This window comes from Chiloscyllium plagiosum, unplaced genomic scaffold (genome assembly GCF_037043375.1).
Source record: "Chiloscyllium plagiosum isolate Xiang-an unplaced genomic scaffold, Cpla_swu_hap1 HiC_scaffold_5, whole genome shotgun sequence".
NCBI lineage: Eukaryota > Metazoa > Chordata > Chondrichthyes > Orectolobiformes > Hemiscylliidae > Chiloscyllium > Chiloscyllium plagiosum.
In genome coordinates this window covers 30623736-30647774 of record NW_028270143.1, presented here as the reverse complement: position 1 = coordinate 30647774, position 24039 = coordinate 30623736, and the positions used below count along the sequence as shown (strand labels likewise).

General features: G+C 40.8%; 1 protein-coding gene across 1 annotated transcript; it reads left to right on the top strand.

The window, feature by feature from the left end:
• Positions 1-5869: 5869 nt before the first annotated feature.
• Positions 5870-11647, top strand: LOC122550281 (interleukin-6). The gene is made up of 4 exons (XM_043691029.2): positions 5870-6043; positions 6846-6959; positions 9014-9160; positions 11111-11647. Exons 1-4 carry the CDS (start codon positions 5870-5872, stop codon positions 11300-11302), a joined length of 627 nt encoding a protein of 208 aa, XP_043546964.2. The 3' UTR covers positions 11303-11647.
• The last annotated feature ends 12392 nt before the right edge of the window (positions 11648-24039 follow it).

Below are 24039 nucleotides of genomic sequence, written 5' to 3'. Positions count from 1 at the left end.
GCAGACACGGGGAGAATGTGCAAACTCCACACAGTCAGTCGCCTGAGGCGGGAATTGAACCCGGGTCTCTGGCGCTGCGAGGCAGCAGTGCTAACCACTGTGCCACCGTGCCGTGATCTCCAGCAGTTTCTATTTTCAGTACAGATTCCAGCATTTGTAATAATTTGCTCCTATACTTCCCTTGATCTTATTATTGGTGGCAAGATATTCATTCCACCTATTCTTTGATGTTAATGCCAAACATGTTAGCCACGGCAATGAGATCTCAGCAATATAACCCACTTTAGAAGAGCACTTATATGTCAGTTTCATTTTGTTCCTCAGGAACCAATATATTAGAAATAATGTTACATTTATATAATAACTTTTATAACTTTAGGACATCCCACTCAGCAATACCACCCAATGATGGTGTGGATAAAACAAGGTTATCTAATTTGTAGAATCATCTTTCAAAAGATAGAATCTGTAAGAATGTATCTTCTTGATCTTATGGCAACTTGTGCTCAAGCAATCCTTAAAATTGCCAGAGGATTATACAACCTGAAATTAGTACAGTCCTTACTTCAACTCTGAATAAAATGAGCACCGCAGCCTCAGTTCAGACCAGGTTAACTGAAATAGTTTGCTGTACTTAAGCAGCCTAACTCGGGCTCCTTAATGTAACCATTTAAGGCTGCTGGTGCAATTGCAGCAAAATAAGACCATAAGACCATAAGACATAGGAGTGGAAGTAAGGCCATTCGGCCCATCGAGTCCACTCCGCCATTCAATCATGGCTGATGCGCATTTCAGCTCCACTTACCAGCGTTCTCCCCGTAGCCCTTAATTCCTCGAGACAACAAGAATCTATCAATCTCGGCCTTGAAGACATTTAGCGTCCCGGCTTCCACTGCACTCCGTGGCAATGAATTCCACAGGCCCACCACTCTCTGGCTGAAGAAATGTCTCCGCATTTCTGTTCTGAAATGACCCCCTCTAATTCTAAGGCTGTGTCCACGGGTCCTAGTCTCCTCGTTTAACTGAAACAATTTCCTAGCATCCACCTTTTCCAAGCCATGTATTATTTTGTACGTCTCTATTAAGTCTCCCCTTAATCTTCTAAACTCCAACGAATACAATCCCAGTATCCTCAGCCGTTCCTCATACTTTAGACCTGTCATTCCAGGGATCATCTGTGTGAATCTCCGCTGGACACGTTCCAGTGCCAGTATGTCCTTCCTGAGGTGTGGGGACCAAAACTGGACACAGTACTCCAAATGGGGCCTAACCAGAGCTTTATAAAGTCTTAGTAGTACATCTCTGCTTTTATATTCCAACCCTCTTGAGATAAGAGACAACATTGCATTCGCTTTCTTAATCACGGACTCAACCTGCATGTTTACCTTTAGAGAATCCTCGACTAGCACTCCCAGATCCCTTTGTGCTTTGGCTTTATTAATTTTCTCACCATTTATAAAGTAGTCTATGCTTTTATTCTTTTTGCCAAAGTGCAAGACCTCGCACTTGCTCACGTTAAATTCCATCAGCCATTTCCTGGACCACTCTCCCAACCTGTCGAGATCCTTCTGTAGCCTCCCCACTTCCTCAGTACTACCTGCCTGTCCACCTAATTTTGTATCATCGGCAAACTTCGCTAGAATGCCCCCGGTTCCCTCATCCAAATCATTAATATATAATGCGAACAGCTGTGGCCCCAGCACCGAACCCTGCGGGACACCGCTCGTCACCGGCTGCCATTCTGAAAAAGAACCTTTTATCCCAACTCTCTGCCTTCTGTTAGACAGCCAATCCTCAATCCATCCCAGCAGCTCACCTCGAACACCATGGGCCCTCACCTTGCTCAGCAGCCTCCCGTGTGGCACCTTATCAAAGGCCTTTTGAAAGTCCAGATAGACCACATCCACTGGGTTTCCCTGGTCTAACCTACTTGTTACCTCTTCAAATGTACAGAAGTATGTTATTTTGTTGAGTTAGAAGGGACTGAAGTACCCCATTTGGTTTCACAAATCAACTTCAGGGAAAGATCAGCTCACCCTCACTGCCTGGATACATGAGCTACAGGCATTTCGGATGAGTGGCTTCAGTTCTCTAATTGGTGCCTAGAGCCTGCCTAAATTATGAGAAGAAGCCAATGAGAAAATGAGCTATTTGTTTTAACTGTAGGGTCAAGTGCACCCATTTTTGTTCACCAGCAGAATTGAGCCCAGCTTTAGATGCTAACTAATTTGGGCATTAATTGCTCAAGTCCCCTGCAGGAAATATCACCATCAATAAAATTAAGCAAGTCCAAAGTTATGCTGTCTGTATTCTTCCTCATTTCAAACACCCCTCATCTATTGACCTTGTCATTTTAAAAAATATACTTTTTCATGAGAAGTGGGCATTAGGGCTGGGCCATCATTTATTGCCGGTCACTAGTTGCCCGAGAGAACAGATGTCTTCTTGAACTAGGTGAGGATAGGCCCACAGAGATGTTAGGAAGGGAGTTCCAGGATTTCGATCCAGTGACACAGCAGCAATGCCAATAGAATTCCAAGTCTGGATACTGTGTGACTTGAAGGGGACCTTGCAAATGGTGTTGTTCATATGTACTTCCTGCCCTGGTGGTAGAGGTTGAAAGCTTTGAGGGTGCTGTTGAAGAAGTCTTGGGGAATTTCTGCAATGAACCATGTAGGTAGTACATCCTGCTGCCACTCTATTACATCGTGCTGACATATCTTGGTTCATGAACGACATAAGCTTCAAAATTCTCATTCTTGTGTTTAAATCTTCCAATGTTTAAATCTCTCTGCTCTTTTACATTAATCTGCCCTAATCGCCTTTCCACACCCAACCACTGCTAGCAAGCCATTGTTTTACCATCATTACAGTCCACTTATCCCTTGGCTTTCATCATCTCTGTGGGGTTCTAGGCTCATTGCAGCACCTTAGTATATATTTCACGTGCTAATGATCGGGTATGCATCATGTATTCGGCTTACTAGTCCCTGTAATGGACCACACTAGCCAATAGCTCTTAAAAACCTCTTAAAGATATTTAAAATAAATTTTCTTTTACATTTGTGGGGCTGCAGGGAGCAAGAACTCTTCTTTTTGTGGCAGCAACAAATTCCAACCTGCTGCAATACCATGTACAGTCATGCCTGTGATGTTTTCACCCTCACCTAATCCATACTGTCAGCCAGGTCAACATCACGAGTTAACAATTTCCCACTCTTCTTGTTTGATACTCATGCTTCCTTGGTGCATGTTAACAAAGCCTGGACAGAAAACCGCTTAGGGCTCACACTATTACAGTCAGACAGTAAAAATGACTAGCACAGCAAGCTAAAATTTGTGTCTTTTAACATGGTGGTTCATTTAAAGACATTAAGATAAAGATTTTCCTTTAAACATACTGCTGAAAGCAATTTTAAACCTAAATAAATGGTTTTTGCTTCATTACAACAGTAAAAACACTTCAAATGTGAGGTATACAATACATACAAAGAGCTCAGAATGCATGCCAGTCTTTCTTTTATGTTTCATCATTAAAGAACACTCACATTTTGTCACATGAAGTCCATGGTTGAAGTGGGAGTAGGTGGTTGAAGTGGGAGTAGGTCACGATTTCCTGAACTCCCATTGCCTGCACCAAAGCCACCAGCTGTACAATGTGGCATATCAGATAATGATTAAAGCTATTATTAAACAATGTGGTGAGCGGGATTATGTAGTGTAATAATGGGAACTGATAGTAAACCATGCATACAATCAAACATCGCAGGCAGTATATTCTTGCACTTGCTGATCTTCACAGTGAACATATGTCCCACTCTGCATGGAAATCTGAAATTAAAGCTAGAAGAGTCATTAGCTCATAGAGTCATAGAGCACAGAAACAGACCCTCTAGTCCAACGAGTCCATGCTGAACATAATCCCAATCTAAACTAGTCCCACCTGTCAGCTTGTGGCCTATATCCCTCCAAACCTTTCCTATACATGTACTTGCTTCTTTCCTGGGGTGAGGAAGTCCAGAACTAGAGGGCATAGGTTTAGGGTGAGAGGGGAAAGATATAAAAGAGATCTAAGGGGCAACGTTTTTACACAGAGGGTGGTACTTTTATGGAATGAGCTGCCAGAGGAAGTGGTGGAGGCTGGCACAATTACAACAATTAAAAGGCATCTGGATGGATATGTGAATAGGAAGGGTTTGGAGCGAGATGGGCCGGGTGCTGGCAGGTGGGACTAGATTGGGTTCGGATATCTGATCTGCATGGACAAGTTGGATCGAAGGGTCTGTTTCTATGTTGTACATCTCTATGACTCTAAAAACCATGGAACAGGTTGTCATTGAAATCATGGGAAGACCAATAGCATGTAGCAACAAGATTTGGGCATATCGCAGAAGAATCTGTCAATATCTTGTCTTTCCACTTAACCCCTTCAGTCATGCATTCTCTGATCTCCCAACAAACTAATGGAGAAGTCATTAGCTAGTCATCTGGTCAATGCATGCATCAAATTGATACCCTAACCCTTAACTCTTCCTACTTTCTCTTTTGCCAAATCTCACCACATTCTAACAGCACAATAGTTGTACTTATATCAGATGGTTTGCAGGGGTTCAAGAGCATCTAGGGATGGACAACAAAGGCAGGCCCAGCCAGCAATATTCACATTCAATGAAAACACTTTTTTTAAAAGAAAGTGTCTTTCTTTCCTGTCCTACACAATGCCCTCAAAAGTTTCTGACATATGAATCACTGGAGCTCATTCTGTAAGCATGGTACAAAAACATTCATGAACAATTCAGTAAGTGGACGAGTAGGAGGACCAGCCCACCTCTCTAAAGTATATGACTACTGCAATCTTCAGCTAATCTCGGCTTTTCAAAGACAGTATTCTTATTACTAACCCCTGTTTCGCAGGATAATGGCGAGCCACCAGAGGATATTTAAACGAGCTGATAGAAATTCATGGCTGAAAATTCTCAAAGCGCGAAATATAATTGATCATGTGGAATTTCAGGAGCTCCATTTTGAATGATCGAGTACAACATTTATTCATATTATCGCAGATATAGTACTCATCGATCTCACAAGTGAAGAGAGGTTGGTTGTAGCAAGAGATGTATGGCTGACTGGTTTTTGTAAACAAAGGTGAACATGATCGAATTTATGGAAGATGGGAGACAGACAAAATAGGGCTTTGGTTATTTCCAATTTGATAAAAGCTTGGATACGATCTGCACAATCTCTATCCTGATATAAGTACCAACAGCTAGTGACTTCTTGTGATAAGGACGCTAACTTCCACATACTAAACTGGCGCAAGACATTGTCTAAAAAAGGAAAGCCCAATTATATTACTGTAAGTGATTTTTAAAAAACTTGACTTTTTTTCCTAAAAGACAGCACTTTCGCTATGAAATGGGGAATCATCTACTTTTTGGTAATTCCCTGTATTACCTCAAGAGAAAGAGTAAAAAGTAACCATGAGAGGATCGCTTGCGCTTCAACAAGTTTATTTATATTTTAATGTTGTTACTGTTTTTACGCCCCAGTCTTGCGCACGAAAGAGGGAACACTATCGGGGTTTCCACCGGGAAAGCCAGTGACTAATTATGGACAATAAATAGGCGCCAATGATGCCCAAATGCCAACAAAGGTCTGAGTACTTGAGCCCAAGACAGCCCCACACAGAGAATCCAGGAGAGCGAGCCTGCGACCCTCAGCATGTCCTCATTGCACTGTTAGTACAAGCTGCTGCTCTCTGAGTTCTGCCCGTGGTCCCTGTCTCCGGGGAGAACCGCTACTGACTGCCTTTGTTTTTTTTCTGTCTCTCTCCTTTCCAGATCTCTGCCAGTCTGTCCTACTCTTGGTGATGGGGGTGACAGCCGCCTGGATGGTTCCTGTTGCTGTCTCCCCGCTCCCTGAATCTTCCGGAGACTCTGCAGACCTTTCTACAACTGGTACACCCCCGAGCGCTGGAAATCCGAATCTTGAACCTTTGGCTCTTTTCATCTGGAATATTGCCACTGAACAGCGCAAACGACAGGTGAGTAATGTCATGTAATGTAATGTAGTAAGGTAAAAGTGACTGTACAAGAAAAACGTAGGAAAATTCCTCTACTGATTCCTCCTCATGGTAGTGGGTCTTAGCCTTTCCATTTTCTACTTCCTTCCCAAAAGATTGAAATTGACCCAGAGACATTTGCAGCTAAAGTTGAGCCACTGACTTCAACCAGCATCAACTTCAGCTTTTCATTCTTCAATTTTCTATTGAATTTTACATTTCAATTTATGTTTGACATGTGTATTTGACCATCTCAAATTTTGAGATAAATATGATTATACCCAGTTATAATTCACCAAGAAATGACAAGGCTGGCCTTTATGGAAGGATATGTTGAATAACATTCCTCATTTGCATCAATTATGCCACCTTTAGTTACATCGTAATGGGTAGAGTTTATGGCACAGTATTAGTGTCCCTATTTCTGAGTCAGGGGGGCTGGTTTCACGTTACTCCAGATGTGTGTAACAGTAACTCTGGACAGGTTGATTAGAAAATGTCCACATTTGTGAATGTGGGAGCTGGTTTCTTTATTCTGCTCCTGGGATCCTAGCGCTCATCACGCTCAGCTACTGTGCAGGACAACCGAATGCGGAAACAATTCTGAGTGGCAGAATAAAAGGGTGTCACTTTTACAAGGGTTTAAGCAAATGAATAGAAGCTTCGGATTAAGAGTAACGAGTTAGCGAGGGAGTGATGATGTGCAGTTTTCCTGTGGACTGTTGATGCTAGAATTAGTTATCAGATTTGAAGATTAGATTAATAACATTGACTTTTGTTTCAGCTGTGCGATTACTTTTCCATGTGCGATGGGACGTCAAATTCACTGAATATGTACAACATGGAGCTGTCACAGATTCGAAAGAGAGATAAATGTTTTGAGAGCAGTTTCCAGAAGGTGAGTAGTCCCTTCAGTGTTAGCTTTTGCCGCCTGTAGTTGTGCTGACTGGACAAGGGATATGTTGCTGAACTGGCGCTTTGGACACACCCATTTTCACTTTTCATTGAAAAGGTGAATTTGTATAAGCAGGAGTATAAATCCAGTAGAATGATCCCAAGCTATTCATTTCTCCTTGCCACTTACCTGCTCGTATTCTAAATTGGATTTTAATATTTGCAAAACTAAAAGCAAAACTGAATTTCTGCAAGGTAGACTTGATCTTCTGCCGGAATTTAATAGAGTCGCAAAACAGCCCAAAGAAGTCAGGTAACAGCCACTTATAATGCAACCTTGCAACGACGTTGTAGCGGGCGTTTAGAGAATTCTTGTTGCAGTTCAATAGATTTTTTTTCTAAAAGGAAAGTTATACGTAACAATTTGCACAGAATTTTGGAAAGAGCAAGAAATAATCAAATTGTACGGACTCTATTTCTAAACTACCAATATTTTGTAATAATTCAAAGAAATTTAGTTTAATTTCAAGTTGAAAATGGTCTCCAAAAGTTGTAGTAGTTGTCATCCTTGTTAATTGAGATGTTGAAGTGGCTGAAAGTTCCCGCATAATTTCTGCGAGGTTATCAATTTAATTTCGCGTGGTATCGAATTCAAAGTTGCAGAATTTAAACTTAAGCGTTCACTTCGGAAGTATCCAACATCTTTTTTACGGTGGTTCAAAAACCTATTTGCCTGAGGCAGACACCGGCCTCGGAGTTGGAACGTTTCTGGTTCAGGCTCCCTTCAAAGATTTGAACCCAATTCCACGCTGACACTCGAGTGCAGTGCACAGAGAAAGCTGTAGTGTTGGAGATTTTTACGCTGAACACCTTTTGAAGCAGAGCGCATGGAAGTCCTAGCAAACATTTATCCCAAATCCTCAATCAGCAAAATCGCTTCGTTTATCTCTGCTGTTGGTAGACTATTGCTGTGGGCAAATTAACTGCAACCCAGGACAGAACCCCATTGGTCCTCACCTACCACCCCACCAATCTCCATGTACAGCGCATCATCCGCCGTCATTTCCGCTACCTCCAAACGGACCCCACCACCAAGGATATGTTTCCCTCCCCTCCCCTATCAGCATTCCGTAAAGACCACTCCCTCCATGACTCCCTCGTCAGATACATACCCCCCACCAACCCAACCTCCACTCCCGGCACCTTCCCCTGCAACCGCAGGAGGTGCAAGACTTGCGCCCACACCTCCCCCCTCACCTCCCTCCAAGGCCCCAAAGGAAACTTCCATATCCGCCACAGATTCACCTGCACCTCCACACACATCATCTATTGCATCCTCTGCACCCGATGTGGCCTCCTCTATATTGGGGAGACAGGCCGGCTACTTGCGGAGCGTTTCAGAGAACACCTCTGGGACACCCGGACCAACCAACCCAACCACCCTGTAGCTCAACATTTCAATTCCCCCTCCCACTCCACCAAGGATATGCAGGTCTTTGGACTCCTCCATCGTCAGACCACAACAAAATGACGGTTGGAGGAAGAACGCCTCATCTTCCGGCTAGGAACCCTCCAACCACAAGGGATGAACTCGGATTTCACCAGTTTCCTCATTTCCCCTCCCCCCACCCTGTCTCAGTCAAATCCATCAAATTCAGCACCGCCTTCCTAACCTGCAATCTTCTTCCTGGCCTCTCCGCCCCCACCCCAGTCTGACCTATCACCCTCACCTTGACCTCTTTCCACCTATCACATTTCCGACGCCCCTCCCCCAAGTCCCTCCTCCCTACCTTTTATCTTAGCCTGCTGGACAAACTTTCCTCATTCCTGAAGAAGGGCTTATGCCCGAAACGTCGATTCTCCTGTTCCCTGGATGCTGCCTGACCTGCTGCGCTTTTCCAGCAACACATTTCCAGCTAACTGCTACATCATAACAGTGACTGTACTCCAAAAGTAATTAATGTCAATGCAAGGTTTTCTTTTGAGAAATCAGTATATTTTTATAGCCTTATATGTTACAAATTTTTTAATTGTGTTGCAAATTTATGAATTCTGCAGAAAAAGTGTTTGATCAGGATTGTCAAGGGATTTCAGGACTATAAGAAGTATCTCCAGTTTGTGCGTCAAAGGATTGTGGGTGATAATTTGCAAGTGGATGCAATGCTGAGCAGCACAAAGATTTTGGTTGACCTGCTCCCACTGGAGGTAAGTTTTGTCTAGAATACATAGTCCAATACACAACATGTCTACAAGGTCAGGAAAGGGAAAGTGAAAACAAAATTTAGATTTGCATCAAATTCCATAGATAGTACAGAAGAAAACAAGTCGTTCAGCCTATTTTGTCTTTCCTGTTGTTTATACTCCACACAAGCTTCCTTTACACCTCTTATCTAACCCTGTCAATATAATCTTCTATTTCTTTCTCACTTGTGCAGTTCCCTCTTAAATACATTGCTTTAACTAATTTAGACAGAGTGTATCTCAGACTACCCGATGAGCTAGCGAAAATAGAAAATGAGCAAAGTGGAATAGTTTTTGTTTAAACCATTTAAGAGAAAGCGTAGTATTGGGAACAGTCATCAGTCTTTCCAAGCATGTGTATTCCTATGTTTTTTTTGTATATTATGTAAAATAGTCATGGCAGCAGTGAGGTGATCTGTGAAGGAATGAATTGACCCCTTTCTTTTAACAACTTTCTCTGAGGAGATTCTTCATTTGATCAACACTACTCATAGAGTCATAGAGTTGTACAGCATGGAAATAGATCCTTCTGTCCAACCTGTCCATGCCGACCAGATATCCCAACACAATCTAGTCCCACCTGCCAGCACCCGGCCCATATCCCTCCAAACTCTTCTTATTCATATACCCATCCAAATGCCTCTTAAATGTTACAATTGTACCAGCCTTAACCACTTCCTCTGGCAGCTCATTCCCATACACATACCACCCTCTGCATGAAAAAGTTGCCCCTTAGGTCTCTTTTATATCTTTCCCCTCTCACCCTAAACCTATGCTCTCTAGTTCTGGACTCCCCGACTTCAGGGAAAAAACTTTGTCTATTTATTCTATCTATCCTATCCATGCCCCTCATAATTTTGTAAACCTCTATAAGGTCACCCCTCAGCCTCCGATGCTCCAGGGAAAACAGCCCCAGCCTGTTCAGCCTCTCCCTATAGCTCAAATCCTCCAACCCTGGCAACATCCTTGTAAATCTTTTCTGAACCCTTTCAAGTTTCACAACATCTTTCCAATAGGAAGGAGACCAGAATTGCACGCAATATTCCAACAGTGGCCTAACCAATGTCCTGTACAGCCGCAACATGACCTCCCAACTCCTGTACTCAATACTCTGACCAATAAAGGAAAGCATACCAAACACCGCCTTCACTATCCTATCTACCTGCGACTCCACTTTCAAGGAACTATGAACCTGCACTCCAAGGTCTCTTTGTTCAGTAACACTCCCTAGGACCTTACCATTAAGTGTATAAGTCCTGCTAAGATTTGCTTTCCCAAAATGAAGCACCTCACATTTATCTGAATTAAACTCCATCTGCCACTTCTCAGCACATTGGCCCATCTGGTCCAGATCCTGTTGTAATCTGAGGTAACCCTCTTCTTCTTAGTAGATAGATTTGTACCCATTACCCTGATGTAATAATGCGATATTTTTGAACCTTAAAAATGAGTCTACACAATTGCTCAAACATCTTTTTGGAAATGTTTGGCAAGCATGAAGAAATAGCATTTCTTCAAATTTAGCATATGTATTCTAAACATACCCCATAAGTTACACATTTTAATTATTACGTACAAGCCATGTCATTGTTCTGCTTTACATTAGGTTATTTTGTTTTAAATTATTGGTTTACAAATTTGGTTCAGTCATCTAACTCCCGAAGTTCTTAAAGGAATGCGGGTAGAATTTCTATGGGTTTCTGTGAATTTCCCACTATAGCATCAGTGGACATCAGCAAAAACAGCCATTTTCACCATTTTTTTTTGCACTTTTCTACCAATTTTCCATTAAAGTCACAGCAGGAGATCAATCGAACTCCAAGGAAATTCTACCCTCAATATTTTATTCTTAGTCAAAGTAGGGAATACATTCACTCTGGGTCATGTTTCTTTCATCTCTTTTCTTTTCAATAGAGCAAAATTCGCGAACGTATTGCCCAACAAGATAACAGTAATGAAGAGACTTTCAATCTGGATGAATCTACTAAAACAGACTGGGATAAGCAAGTGACAGTTCATGTGATTCTTAGAAATTTTGCTCTCTTTATGGAGAGTACTATTCGAGCCATTCGATTCATGCAATCAGCACCTGCAACAGCTTTATGATAGCCAGGATAATACTGTATGAACATTTTTGTTCATGAGTTCCTGAATGATATCTGTTTTTATAGCAGATAGCAGTATTGTTTTATTTTCAAAACCAGCAGTATTCTTTTAGTTCAGTTCTATGAAATGAAAAATAATAATCCACATTTTGGCTATTTATGATATTTCTATTTAATATTTATTTATTTACAACTGTGCATTTAGTGTTATGGAGTCAGAATTCAGTTTTGTAACTGCTCCTCGCCCAAATCTACCAAATTATATATATTTGTACTGCTGCTGTATTAATTGTAATTGTAATTGAATTGAAAGTAAGCAAACGTTAATAAATTATATTATATGGTATTTCAGTTTTCTTCATGTGTTGTTTGTCAAAATATGTCTGAGTAGCATAAGCAGTGGTAATGAATTTGGGAAAGTACAACAGAAATGGAATTATCAGATTCCCAATGTTGAGAAAAACATTTCGATTTTCCCAAGATTTTAAGCTAGATGAGAATCTCGTCAGTAAGTGGTGAGGACCTTATTTCCATGCAATTGCATCTCATTATTAGCTAATCACCCCCATTTGTTTAGCAAATACACTTCAGCAACTGGATATTGCACTTTGGAGTTCATCATCATCTTATGTTGCAATGCTACTGACAGGTCTCCCTACACATAAAAATGCATACCAATTTTATACATCTGAACAGGATGTTTTCTAGGTCTCTTAGCTTGGTTTCATTGCAATCAGTCACTTTGTGCTTACTTGGATGTTCACTGCATCTCTTCCTGGTCCTTCCACTTCATTGAGAACTTGCAGGTTCACAGCATGTCTGGCTTGATTTACCTCTTAATTGAGACAGAAAGCAAAACAGCTTGGCATGGTTGCTGGCACTTAATAGTCAAGGGATGGACATGTTTCTATATGATACTGGGCTACAGCAATGTTGAACATACAACATGTGGCAGCTTCACATGGCAAAACCACTGAATGTGCTTCAAGCAATGGCCATGTCTGAAACTCAAAGGGAAATAGTCCTTACTCAAGTGAAGGTGGATAATGATCAGTCAGAGTGTGTCGTCACACTTAGTCAAGAGCATCATCTGCTTTCAGTCCAAAGGGTTGGCCATGATCAGTCAGTCATTGGGGCAATCGGGGATTCATGTCCTTCCAGTCCAGAGCTTGGGCCAAGGTCAGTCTAGTGAGTCAAGTCCAAGCAATCCGTGGAGTGCAGGCAAGTCAGTCAATGAACGCAGAGGAAGTGGTGAAGGGTGATGCAATTACAACATTTAAAAGGCAACTGGATAGGTATATGAATTGGAAGGGTTTAGAGGGATATGAGCCAACTACAGACTATATTAATTTAGGATATCTGCTCAGCATTGAAGGATTTGTTTCTGTGCTGTATTCTCTGACTCTATAACTCCAAATGTGAGGGGAGAATCTGATAGGGAATGAGTATCATGGGGTATTGTTTCGCATGTCACCACCACCCGGGTTTCAATGGGGGGCATGGACAGAGACAATGGGTATGGCTATGCGATATGCCAGGGCTGAGAGGGAAATAGGGGAAATTGACCATCAAATTAAAGGTTTGGATGAGAGTGCAGGCCATCTGAAAGCTGATGGGGTTGACAGACACAAATAAAAGAAAGGCTATGTGAGGGGTGAGTGGAGGTCTAACGCTGTCTGTGAGGACAGGGTGTACTTGTAGGTAATATGAGACCCTTCAAGGTGCACTTACATTAATCATACATCCATGGTGTCAATTAAGACACATATCTTACATCAAATTCCTCTTCTTGTCTAGTTCATGCATTGACCAACAATGCAGGTTACGAGTCTTGGTCGCAAGCTGTCAAGAGCATGCCACTGATCATGAAAAGTCTTTCCTAGTTATCTCTGAGAAGGAGAGACAGAGGTAGTTACAGATGAACATAAAAATGTCAGCTGCAATCACCAACTCTCAAACACATCCCAGAGGTCTCATAGCTGCACAAGAGCTTCAATCTGCTTTCCTCTCAAAGAGAAATGTAATTATGTGAGAACATGGACTGTATATTTGATGTTTCATTTATTGGGTGTTGGAGGTGGTGGCAACAAGCGAGTGCGCCTATTATAGATATAACAACTGAATATTGTTTTGCAATATACTGCATGCACCTGCAAAAGGTGTAATATAAGTGAGAGGTACATGTATAGGTCATTACATGGCCCTCCTTCTGCAAGGCCTCCACGTCATGGTATATTGCAGCCTATGACAAAGCTTTATTTCTCTTTAATAAGATTGTTCATGAGCCACTTCACTGAGAAATTGAGAAATTGTTCTCTTTATGATAGTCCCTAAATATATGCTCACCATAAATGAACAATGCACCCTTCCCAAATAGATCCACCAATGCCAAGTGTTATCATTGCTGGCACAGTCCTACAAAAACTGCGCAGAAGAATTCAGGAGATAAAATGATAACATGAAGTCCAGGAACAACAGCAAACTCCAGCAGCTGCTGCTCAGTTTGCAGGGGGAGAATCCAGAACCAAAGATTCTCAGGATGTGGACAAGGATGAGGGCCTAGAATTTACCACCTTCCCTGTCCTTTCCAACAGATGACTGAAGCTCAGTGCAGGCATAGACTGAAGACATCCTTGGACAACATAATAAAACTGTGTCATTTGATGCAGCAAGTCTTATATTCTGAAGGAGCAAATGGCTAGTCCACTCTGGTGTCATTGAGGTAAAAGCAACACTTAACTCTAATATGACTGGCTTGTTCCAAGCATCCACTGGGGACTTTGTGGAATCTCCCAATCCTCAATCCACAAATAAATGAAGGATTGTACAGATGCAATTTGAGCCAGATCATACCTCTCATTCCCATAGTAATGTCAGTCCTCCAGTTTATAGAGTGAGATTTTCCATCTTTGTTATCTTTCCCCTGGAATAGGGTGCAATAGAATATGAACACATTGCATTTAGAACAGTATACCATATCGTGGCTGAATTTATTATCAGGAAAGGATTCCACTCAAACAATGTCACACTCATCTGTGATCATTGCTACATAGCATCTTAGAGGTCTCCATCAGGAATTGTGGCATCTGCCATGAAGTCTATCTTGTTGATAACTACCAAGTTTCTGCCTCATTCCAAGGGCCAAATGCCATGTGTTAGTGCTTGCTAAAATTCAAGGGTTGCATTCTACATCTTTGATAACTCTTATAGAACCTGCCAACCAAGACAGAACACAGATGCAACATAACCCACTCTTCCACCGCAGCCATTGTGAAACAGACAATCGGGCTCCTCAAGATGAAATTCTAATTCTGAGATTGCTCTGGATGGGCTTTGCAGTATACTTCAGACAGAGTAAGCCACAAATTCCTGGCATCCTATGCTCTGCACCACTGGAGCATGCAATGAGAGGATGTTACAAAGGTGTTGAGAGGGCAGCAGCAGTCTTCCACAGAGAAAGATTAGGATATTGACTGGGAGGATCATAACTTTCAGCATGACAGAGTGACAATTCACACGGAACTTAATTGTCACCACTTCCAAAAGTTATGACGTGTTAAGACATAATTTAGCACATACATATTATAGGTTGGTGCAAAACCAAGCAAAACCAAGTGGCAAAAGCAAATGTAGAATTTTTTGCTTTGCCCTGATGATCTCCTCATAAAAGTTCTAAAGCTTGACTGCAATCATGAATGCAATTGTTGAAGGATGCCTCAAATCTGTTACTATCTAGGATTCTTCCAAGAAATCACTGTAACTTGTATCCTCCTTGCCTGCTTAATTCTGACATGGTAGCCACATCATCAGGTTGTACAGCTAAAGCGACAGTCAATTGGACATGTGAAAATACATACATATGTGAGAATATATTTACAGTGAAGTAATACCTGGACCACCTATGTGCCCTCATAGCACCTTTCTTCTCTAGCCCATTAATTACATCTAGGTGCAGTCTCAGAGTCTGCACCTTGAGTGGAGGGAGTCAGATATGCCCTGGAGCCTTTTGTCTGGAAGATTTTGGCAGATTACTCTGAGAGCATTTCTGGCTCAAGGGCACAGATGTGCTGTGAATGTCTTACTCAAAAGCAAGCTCACACACCATTGATGCAAATTTCCATATCATCTGGGTGCAGCATGGAGGTGGAGGGCCCTGGCACCTCTGAAGTGTCCTGAAAGGAATCATCGAGGAGGGCTGTGTGTGTTTCCTCCTCCATCTGGATGCCACCTGATACTAATCGGTCTTCTTGAGAGGACTGACACATGGAAAGAGGTCAAGGTTCCTCATCCCCACTTGCCTTGCTGTTGTTGCTGGACACTGATGGCTAAAGTGATGGAATGTAGCTCTGTGTTCATTTTCAGCAGCTATTGAGCATTATGCCAGTCCTGGGTCTCCATGGCAGCCACCAACATTTACATGCACCCAGACACAGGCATGCTGGAGCCAACATTGTATTGGTAACATTGGTAGACTTCCAAACTTTGATCTTGTTTATCAACTGACTCTGATGAATTGCCTGTTATTCTGTGCCTGTCTGAGCAGTGGTTACTCACCAGATTGCACTCTTGAATCGAACCTCGAAAGAGGTTCACAACAAAATGAAAGATTATGAATGAAACTAGCTAAAGACTCTCAAAGGAATTGACATCTGCTGTTGAAGTATGATCTAGCCAGTGTCTTATTTAGGCTTGAAGTCAAATATTGATCAAAAGCTGTCAGGAAGTTATCAAATGTAATTTACTTATCACTGATCTGTTTTCAGTGTTGCATGTGATCTGATATGCTTCCTATCTAGGAGAAAAGTGTATTCATTTGCTGTGCACCTGAGTTGATACCCAATCTCAAAGCTGTTTAAAATTTTAGGAATTATGTTTTGCACATCTGTGAGTTCACTAATCAGCCAAATGTATCTGAAAGTTTATTTTTTGATGGATGGATTGGTATAGGCAAGTTTGGTCACATTGTATGTTTGTTGGAAAGCACATGAAGTCGTTGATTGTTTTCTTGATAGAAAATGTATTGTCATCGAGAATGTTGTGCTGCCTGCAAAACAAGGGGAAATATATTTCAAACCATCTTCACGAGCTGAGATGAACTTTGTGATGTCATGAACGTATGAAAGATTCTACGTGCATATAAGAAATGGCAAACCAGCGTATGCTTAAAACAAGATTAGGACATAACAGAAACTGCCGACATGTGGTTAAATAGAGAAGGATCTAGAGAGACACTAAAAAAAGCCTACATAGTAGGAAGTAGAAATATAGCTACATTAGCAGTTAAGAAAAACCACAAACATTGATAGAGGCTAGCAACAAATAGCAGAACTGTTATACAACAAAGAAACATTGAAAGTGGGAGTTAAACGAAAGTGGCAGCACTGAAAAATGTACAAACAAGGGAACACCAGAAGGAAGATCAGGTCAGACTCAATTAGAAAAATACAAAGACAAAGAGAAGGAGTTTAAGAGCTATTGGGGTGCAAAGTTGTAGAAGTGAAAATCTATCAATCCAAACATTGGTTCCCATGACTATTTAACATGAAACAACATACTACTGGTGCTCTTCATTGGCTATTTTTGTAAAGGTATAAGGGCTAAGGACTTGCAAGAATTCAGACATGTCTGGCTTCAGTTCTGGTGGTGATAGACTCACCATTTTTCAAGTATGTCAAAGACTAAAGAGTCTTCTGCAAGATCAGTATGAATGTTCACTGAACGGACAGTTTGTGATGTCAGTGTTGGTGCCTAGGGGAACTTCTGGAGTCATATAACCTCTGGTCTTCCTCTAGGGACATGGGATGCTGCGAGCTTGACACAGGTGATCCGCAAACCATGCTGGACTAAATTTTGGTGCCTGTATTTGGGATGTGAACACCAAAGGTTTGATATTAACTTCAGATGACGGTACAACATGGATGATAACTGCATTAGTTTCACATTATACATCAGAATCAGTTTTTCTTGCTATTAGGTAGATGAAGGAAATTCAGTAAATGCTGGATGGCCAACTTAATAGCATTGCCTAAAAGTAAAATTATCTAATAGGTCCCTCCAATGCAATTTCCTCAATTTGGCACTGAAATTGAAACAAAATTATAACATTAAAATGTAGAAATGTCTAGCCCAAAAATACAATCTACATCATGGTTGGAATATAGCATTTTAAATATTACATGTATTTGTCACCACAATTGTTATTGTGCATTTGGCCAAAATAAATCAAAAACATATTTATTGTTGCAAATTTGTAACACAAATGCCATTTACATTGAAAATTTATATTTATGCTGTTGAAACACAAACTGATAAACAACTTTCTATCCACAGAATAACATTACCTTTCAAATTTATCTTCTTACTTATAACATACTAGAACAAATAACAAAGATTGTTGATTTATTTTGAGACAGAAGTCATGGATTGGTATTACACTGAAAATGTATACACCCTTCAGCATTTAATCAGGATGGATTGCTGATACTGGAAATATAGCAGGATAGATGGATCATAACAGTATTATAACAAGACAGATAGCTGAAATTGGAATTATATCAGGATTAAGTGGTCATAACAGAGTCAAAACAGGATCAGAGCAATCTTATCAAAAACGAAGGATCATAATTGATTTATACCATTAATATAAAGTGTAACTATTCTCAGAGATTCCAACATCCAAGTGTTCTTTCTAATTAACTGCTAACCGACTGACTGGAAATAAATATCTTCACTAGGGATGATGTGATAATACTAAATTTTTAACCTTATGATAGATCCTGTGTAAAAGTGGTTAAGATTTGAAATGCTCAAGAACTGTGATTTGGGATTTTATTTACCAAATGCTTTATTCGCCTGTAAGTTATAAAAGAAATCAATGATCATATCAATAAATCTCACCAGAGATCTAGCAGAGTTTTAAGACAGGAGGACTGCTGCATGAGAGCAGAAGGAACGAAACACCATGGCTGAATCCAATTAGTTCAGGATTCAGAAGTGCTTTTGAATGAGGGATGGGAACAGGATATTGAGGAAGACCAGGGGCACCTGGGGAGTACCAGAGACTTTCAGTGGAAGGCTTGTGTCTGGGAAGAACATTTACTGCCATTATTTGAAGATTGACTTTGAGATACATGTGTACCATCAGACTCTGGAAGAATGCTGACACATGGTGTAGCTCCTATGACTGAAGAACCATCAGGAAGTCCATCATCTGCATGAAGTTCATCCACCGCTTCTCCATGAGATCAATATTTAAAAAGTTCACAAAATGTACCATAATTCAACTACCATCAAAACTCTGTATCTGTAGCACAATCAAATAAAGGCACAAAACGCAACTGACAAATACAAAACTACTTACTATGAAACTACGAATACATAGTGGTGCACTCAATGGTTATCTATAAGTACTCTTTCCTTTTCTGGTTCTCACACATGAGCAGCTGTAGCAGGCAAGGTGGATTGTGCTGAAATTCTGAAAAGAGATGGTCAGCTGTCCTCCTGTCATGAAAGGTCTTGTTTCCCAAACCCCATTCACCATGGGTTTTAGCAGACTGGGCAGGCTGGTCGTCATCTATATTGCAATCAATTGCAGAGTAGTGGAGGAGAGAGGAACAATACTAACAGTAGAATCATACTCTATGATTCGCACAACACTAGATTAGATTAGATTTCCTACAGTGTAGAAACCAGCCCTTCGACCCAAAAAGTCCACACCGACCCTCCAAAGAGTAACCCACCCAGACTCATCCACTTAACATTTTGGGCAATTTAACATGGCCAATTCACATGACCTGTAAATTCTTTGGAATATGGGAGGAAACCGGAGCAGCTGGAGAAACCCATGCAGAAATGGGGAGAACGTACAAACTCCACACATACAGTCACCTTGAGGCTGGAATTGAACCCAGGTCCCTGGCGCTGTGAGGCAGTAGTGCTAACCACTGAATCACCGCGCCACCCCACTTATCCAGAACCCAAGGATTCCTGGAAGATTAAAACCAGTGCATTCACTATCTTTGAAGCTAATTCCTTTAATGTCCTAGGATGCATTAAATCGGGTCCAAGGGCCTTATCAGTCTTTAATCCAATTAGTTTCCCTAGCAATTATTCTCTAGTGATAGTTATTGAATTTATTTCCTCTCCTCCTTTGGACCTTTGATTACTTAGAACTTTTGAAAGGCTATTAATATTTTCCATCATGAAGACTGATACAAAGTATTTAATCAACTTCTCTGCAATTTTTTGGTTCCCTATTATTATTTCCCCAAGTTCATTCTATAATGGGTCTATGGACACTTTGGCTTTAGTCTTCCTTTTTATATGTTTAAAGAAGCCCTTGCAATACAACTTGATATTGCTTGTGAGTTTAGATTCAAAATTTCTTTCTTTTTTTTTGGTTGACTGTTGTTGGATTTTAAAACTTAGTATTTCCATATGTGCAGAGATACAGGTCACAGATCCATCATCAGCTTGAGAGGAAGTCAAATACATTCAGTACCTTGGGGCCTCTGTTCAGCCAGCTCAATGATCTGCCAGAGGTCAATCTCTGGCCATTTGAGACAATCTGCAAGCTATTTTCAACCAAGGAGCTCAGAGACACGCTGACAGTTGCCTGGGTTTCCATTGCACCATTTTGCTTTTTCATACAATTGTAATAACTGGATTTGAAGTTGACACCTTACTCATTAGATGATATATGATGTCAATCTCCATATGTCACTGGATGTAACTGAACTGCTTCTATGCACTGGAAAGACTAGCTCCATACTCTGTATCAAAACTTGGACAAAGATGAAGGAGATGTGATAGAGGTTTTGAAAATTATGAATGGTCTGGATAGCATAGGTAGTGATATACTGTTCAGACTTGTGAAAAGAACAAGAATGAAATGGCATTGAAATGGCAAAATAAACAGGGGTAATATGAGAAATAAAATCACTCAGTAAGCAGTTAGGCCATGGAATGCACTTCCTGGAAGTGTGATGGAGGCAGATTCATTGAGGCATTCAGGAGGGTGTGTGATGATTATTTGGATAAAAATAACATGTAAGGGATGGGGAAAGTAAAAGAGATTGGCATAGGTAATGGTGTCCACTTGAAGAACTGAAGATATGAAGGGTCAAATGGCCTCCTTTTGCAACATGATTTTTCTGTGATCACACCAAGCCATGACACTTAGCTTTCAAGCAAGCTCTCCATTGCAGCACTGCACCATTGGTTTATCGCACTTACTAGCCTTCTTCACAGGCTTGGCCTTACAAGGTCCCCATCTACCTTTTCTATTTCAAAGTATCCCTTCCACCCTGCACCCCCCCAAAACAAAACAAAACAAATGTTGCCTATTCCTTCACTTATGTGTGGTTGCTGTCCACTAGTGGCTAGTGCACCCAACTGTGAGGATCTCATTTTAACCAAGAGGCAAAATTACACATGGTGCCAATCTTTGCATTGATACCTATAACGGTGGTGGTGATTGACTCTGATACACAGCAATCTTCCTTAATCTCCTTCTGTTCCTACTTTGGAAGGTCAAGACATTCATTTGTCCTTTTCTAAAACTTCTGAGACTGAAAGACATTTATCTTGTCCCTGGGGATCTGCAAAGATAAAGTTAGAAGATCTTGGGGGAAACACATGTAGTAACTGTAGAAAGATATGTGAGAGAAAGCCTTATGGAGGTCAGAAGCGAAGATGGCTTTGGAAGATGAAGGAGCAGAAATCGTTGTGGATCGGTAAGAAGGTAGCTGCGATCATTCACTTCTGGTGAACATAATCACTACTCAGTTCCTGGTCACAGCATTTTCCATTTATTCCCACGTTCTCCACCGTAACATCAGGAACAGCTCTGCCACTTTAAAAAAAGCGATCTCATGAAGGTGTTGACACCTTCCACACCCCAGTCAAGTCTGCTGCTTATTTGTACTGTAATCTTCCTTGAAAAAGAAAGAGTGGTGAATATGTGTAAGTGTAGTTACAAGTGTGTTTGCAGGATGCCTCACCTGATTAAAGAGTTGTTACATGTGCTTAAAATGTGTGAGAGTCTGTGTATAGTTAGGTGGTGAATGAAGTGAGGTGAGATTGTGATGTCAGTGGTGGTTATCGGGCAGTGTGTTTGTCATCTTGTTTACTCATGTGAAGGTACAAGAAAATGCATCTAATCCGTACTTGAATGCTAAACTTACAGTTGTTAGTTTCAACACCTGTAGGAATATGTAAATTGTGATGTTTATGAATTAGCCCAAACTGTGTGCTTAGAAGTATGATTATAACATAGTTGGTTACAATTGCCTCCATTGGTAGGTGGTTAGGAGTTGGGGTGAAATTAAGGACTAGGGTTCAGTGCGAGTATATACTCCACCTCAGTCCTACTCTTCCAATCTTTGACGCAAATCAATATATCTCCACAATGATATCAGTAAACTAACACACACATAAATTGCTTTAAAGTTGGGGATATTGTCCTCTTGAAACCAACTCACTGAGCCATGCACGCACATTCAATGACAACATGTATGTCACAGGCACTGAGCCAAAAACATGAGTTATTAGGAGAGTTAGTGAATCGTTTGATTAAAAAAAAAGCTGAGTTTTTCAGATGTAAGTTAACTAAGGAGATGGAAATTGAGAGAGAGAGGCTAAGGGAAGAAATTCCAGAATGTCAGGTCTAGATATCTGAAGGCATGGCTGCAACTACTGGGTGAAAAGAATGGGCATGTATAAAAGGCAGAAGTTGGAGAAATGCTAAGGGCTGCATTTGAAGGGCTGCATAGCTGCACAGCATGTCTACCAAGGCATTGAAGATTTTTAAATCTAAGACCATAAGACTATGAGATGTAGAAGCTGAAATAGACCATTCAGCCCATTGAGGTAAAAACAATGACTGCAGATGCTGGAAACCAGATTCTGGATTAGTGGTGCTGGAAGAGCACAGCAGTTCAGGCAGCATCCAATCCATTCAGCCCATCGAGTCTGCTTCACTATTCAATTAGATCATAACTGATCTGATCAGCTTCAACTTCACTTTCTTCTCTACTCCCCATTCCTTTTTTCATTAAAAGCTTGGCTATTTCAGCTTTGTGTTTACTTAATGACCCAGCCTCTACATCCTTCTGTGGTAATAAATTCCACAGATTCAGTACTCTCCAAGAGAAGAAATTCCACCTCATTTTGTCTTTAATTGGTAGCCCCTTATTGTGACATTATCCTAGACTTTCCCACAAAAGGAAATAAATTACATGCAACTACCTGTCAAGTTCCTTAAGAACCCTATACACTTCAATAAAGTCACCTTTCATTCTTTTAAACCTATGAATAGAGGCTCAGCTTACTCAACATCTTCTCATAATGTAATCCCTTCATTCTCTGGATCAGCTTAGTGAAACTTCTCTCGAATGTCTTTAACGACAGTATGTCTTTCCTTAGGTAAAGGGGACCAAAGCTGATCACAGTATTCCAGCTGTCGTCTACCTTGATAGCTTTAGCAATTCCATTCTCCATTCCCTTTGAAACAAAGACATGAGTTAACATGAAGACCAATATTTGAAAATGGAGTCACTGGGGGATTGCAGGCAAATGCAGTTCATTATGATAAAAGCAGTCGATGAGCAGATTTGATGCAGGTTGGGATAGAAGAACAGAAATATGTACAAGTGCACATTTGTGGAGGAAGGAGGATGGGATGCCACAGATTGGAATAGTGGAAGTAGCTGAAACGGATGGGTCAAGGATGCAGCAATTTTAGGCAATGTTATGCCAATGGAAGTCTTTATGCTTGAGAGAATACAAAGCTTGAAATGCAGCTCCAAATTCAAGTGATGTTAATTTTTATTTGCAAATGCCCTACATGTAATTTGGGTTTAATTCCATCTAGAGTAAAGGGAACAAGGAATAGATTAGGTCTTATTTATTTTGTTTGAAAAATATTGTTATTTTGATAATGTTTAAAATATTTGTTGCGATATGATTTTCTTCAATCATCATGAAAGTACTAAACCAAATAGTTTCTTGAATACTTTCCATTGCTTATAGAGGCTTATAAAATCATGAAGGGCATGGATCGGGTGAATAGCCAAGATCTTTTCCCCAGGGTAGGGTAGTCCAAAACTAGACAGCATAGGTTTAAGGTGAGAGGGGAAAGATCTAAAAGGGACAGAAGGCCAACACAGAGGGTGTCTCAGCATTGTCACACATGCAAATATAAATCATACATTCCCTCACTCACACACACACTTACATTCACTCTAACACTCTCAGTTATTCAACTTTCTCTTAAAACATGTACTCACTCTCTTACCCATATAAGAAATAGGAGCATGAGTAGGCTATTTTGTCACTAAAGCCTTCTTACCTATTCAATAAGATTATTGGCCTAATAACCCCTTAACTCCCAGTAGATTAGTATTCTCTATGGCCCTACAGCCCCTATGGCTTGATATCTCAGAGATTAACAACGCTTTGAAAAATAAAATCCCTCCTGATTTCCATTGTAAATGTGAAACCTCTTATGTTAAGACTATGTCCCTTTGTTCTAAATTCCCCAGCGAAGGGAAACATCCTCTCAGGATCTCCCCTGTCAAACTCTCTCAGAAAGTGCAGTTTCCAATCAGAAACAAATTATCATTCTTCTAAACTTCACTGAGTACAGCCTAAGGCTGGGGCTGTTTTCCCTGGAACGTCAGAGGCTGAGGGGTGACCTTATAGAGGTTTACAAAATTATGAGGGGCATGGATAGGGTAA

Bases quoted from the DNA above. Each gene is read 5' to 3' on its own strand.
- LOC122550281 (XM_043691029.2), top strand. From the start codon at position 5,870: ATGGGGGTGACAGCCGCCTGGATGGTTCCTGTTGCTGTCTCCCCGCTC. The intron at 6,960-9,013 runs GTGAGTAGTCCC...TGAATTCTGCAG, and splicing joins TTGAGAGCAGTTTCCAGAAG to AAAAAGTGTTTGATCAGGAT. The intron at 9,161-11,110 runs GTAAGTTTTGTC...TCTTTTCAATAG, and splicing joins TTGACCTGCTCCCACTGGAG to AGCAAAATTCGCGAACGTAT.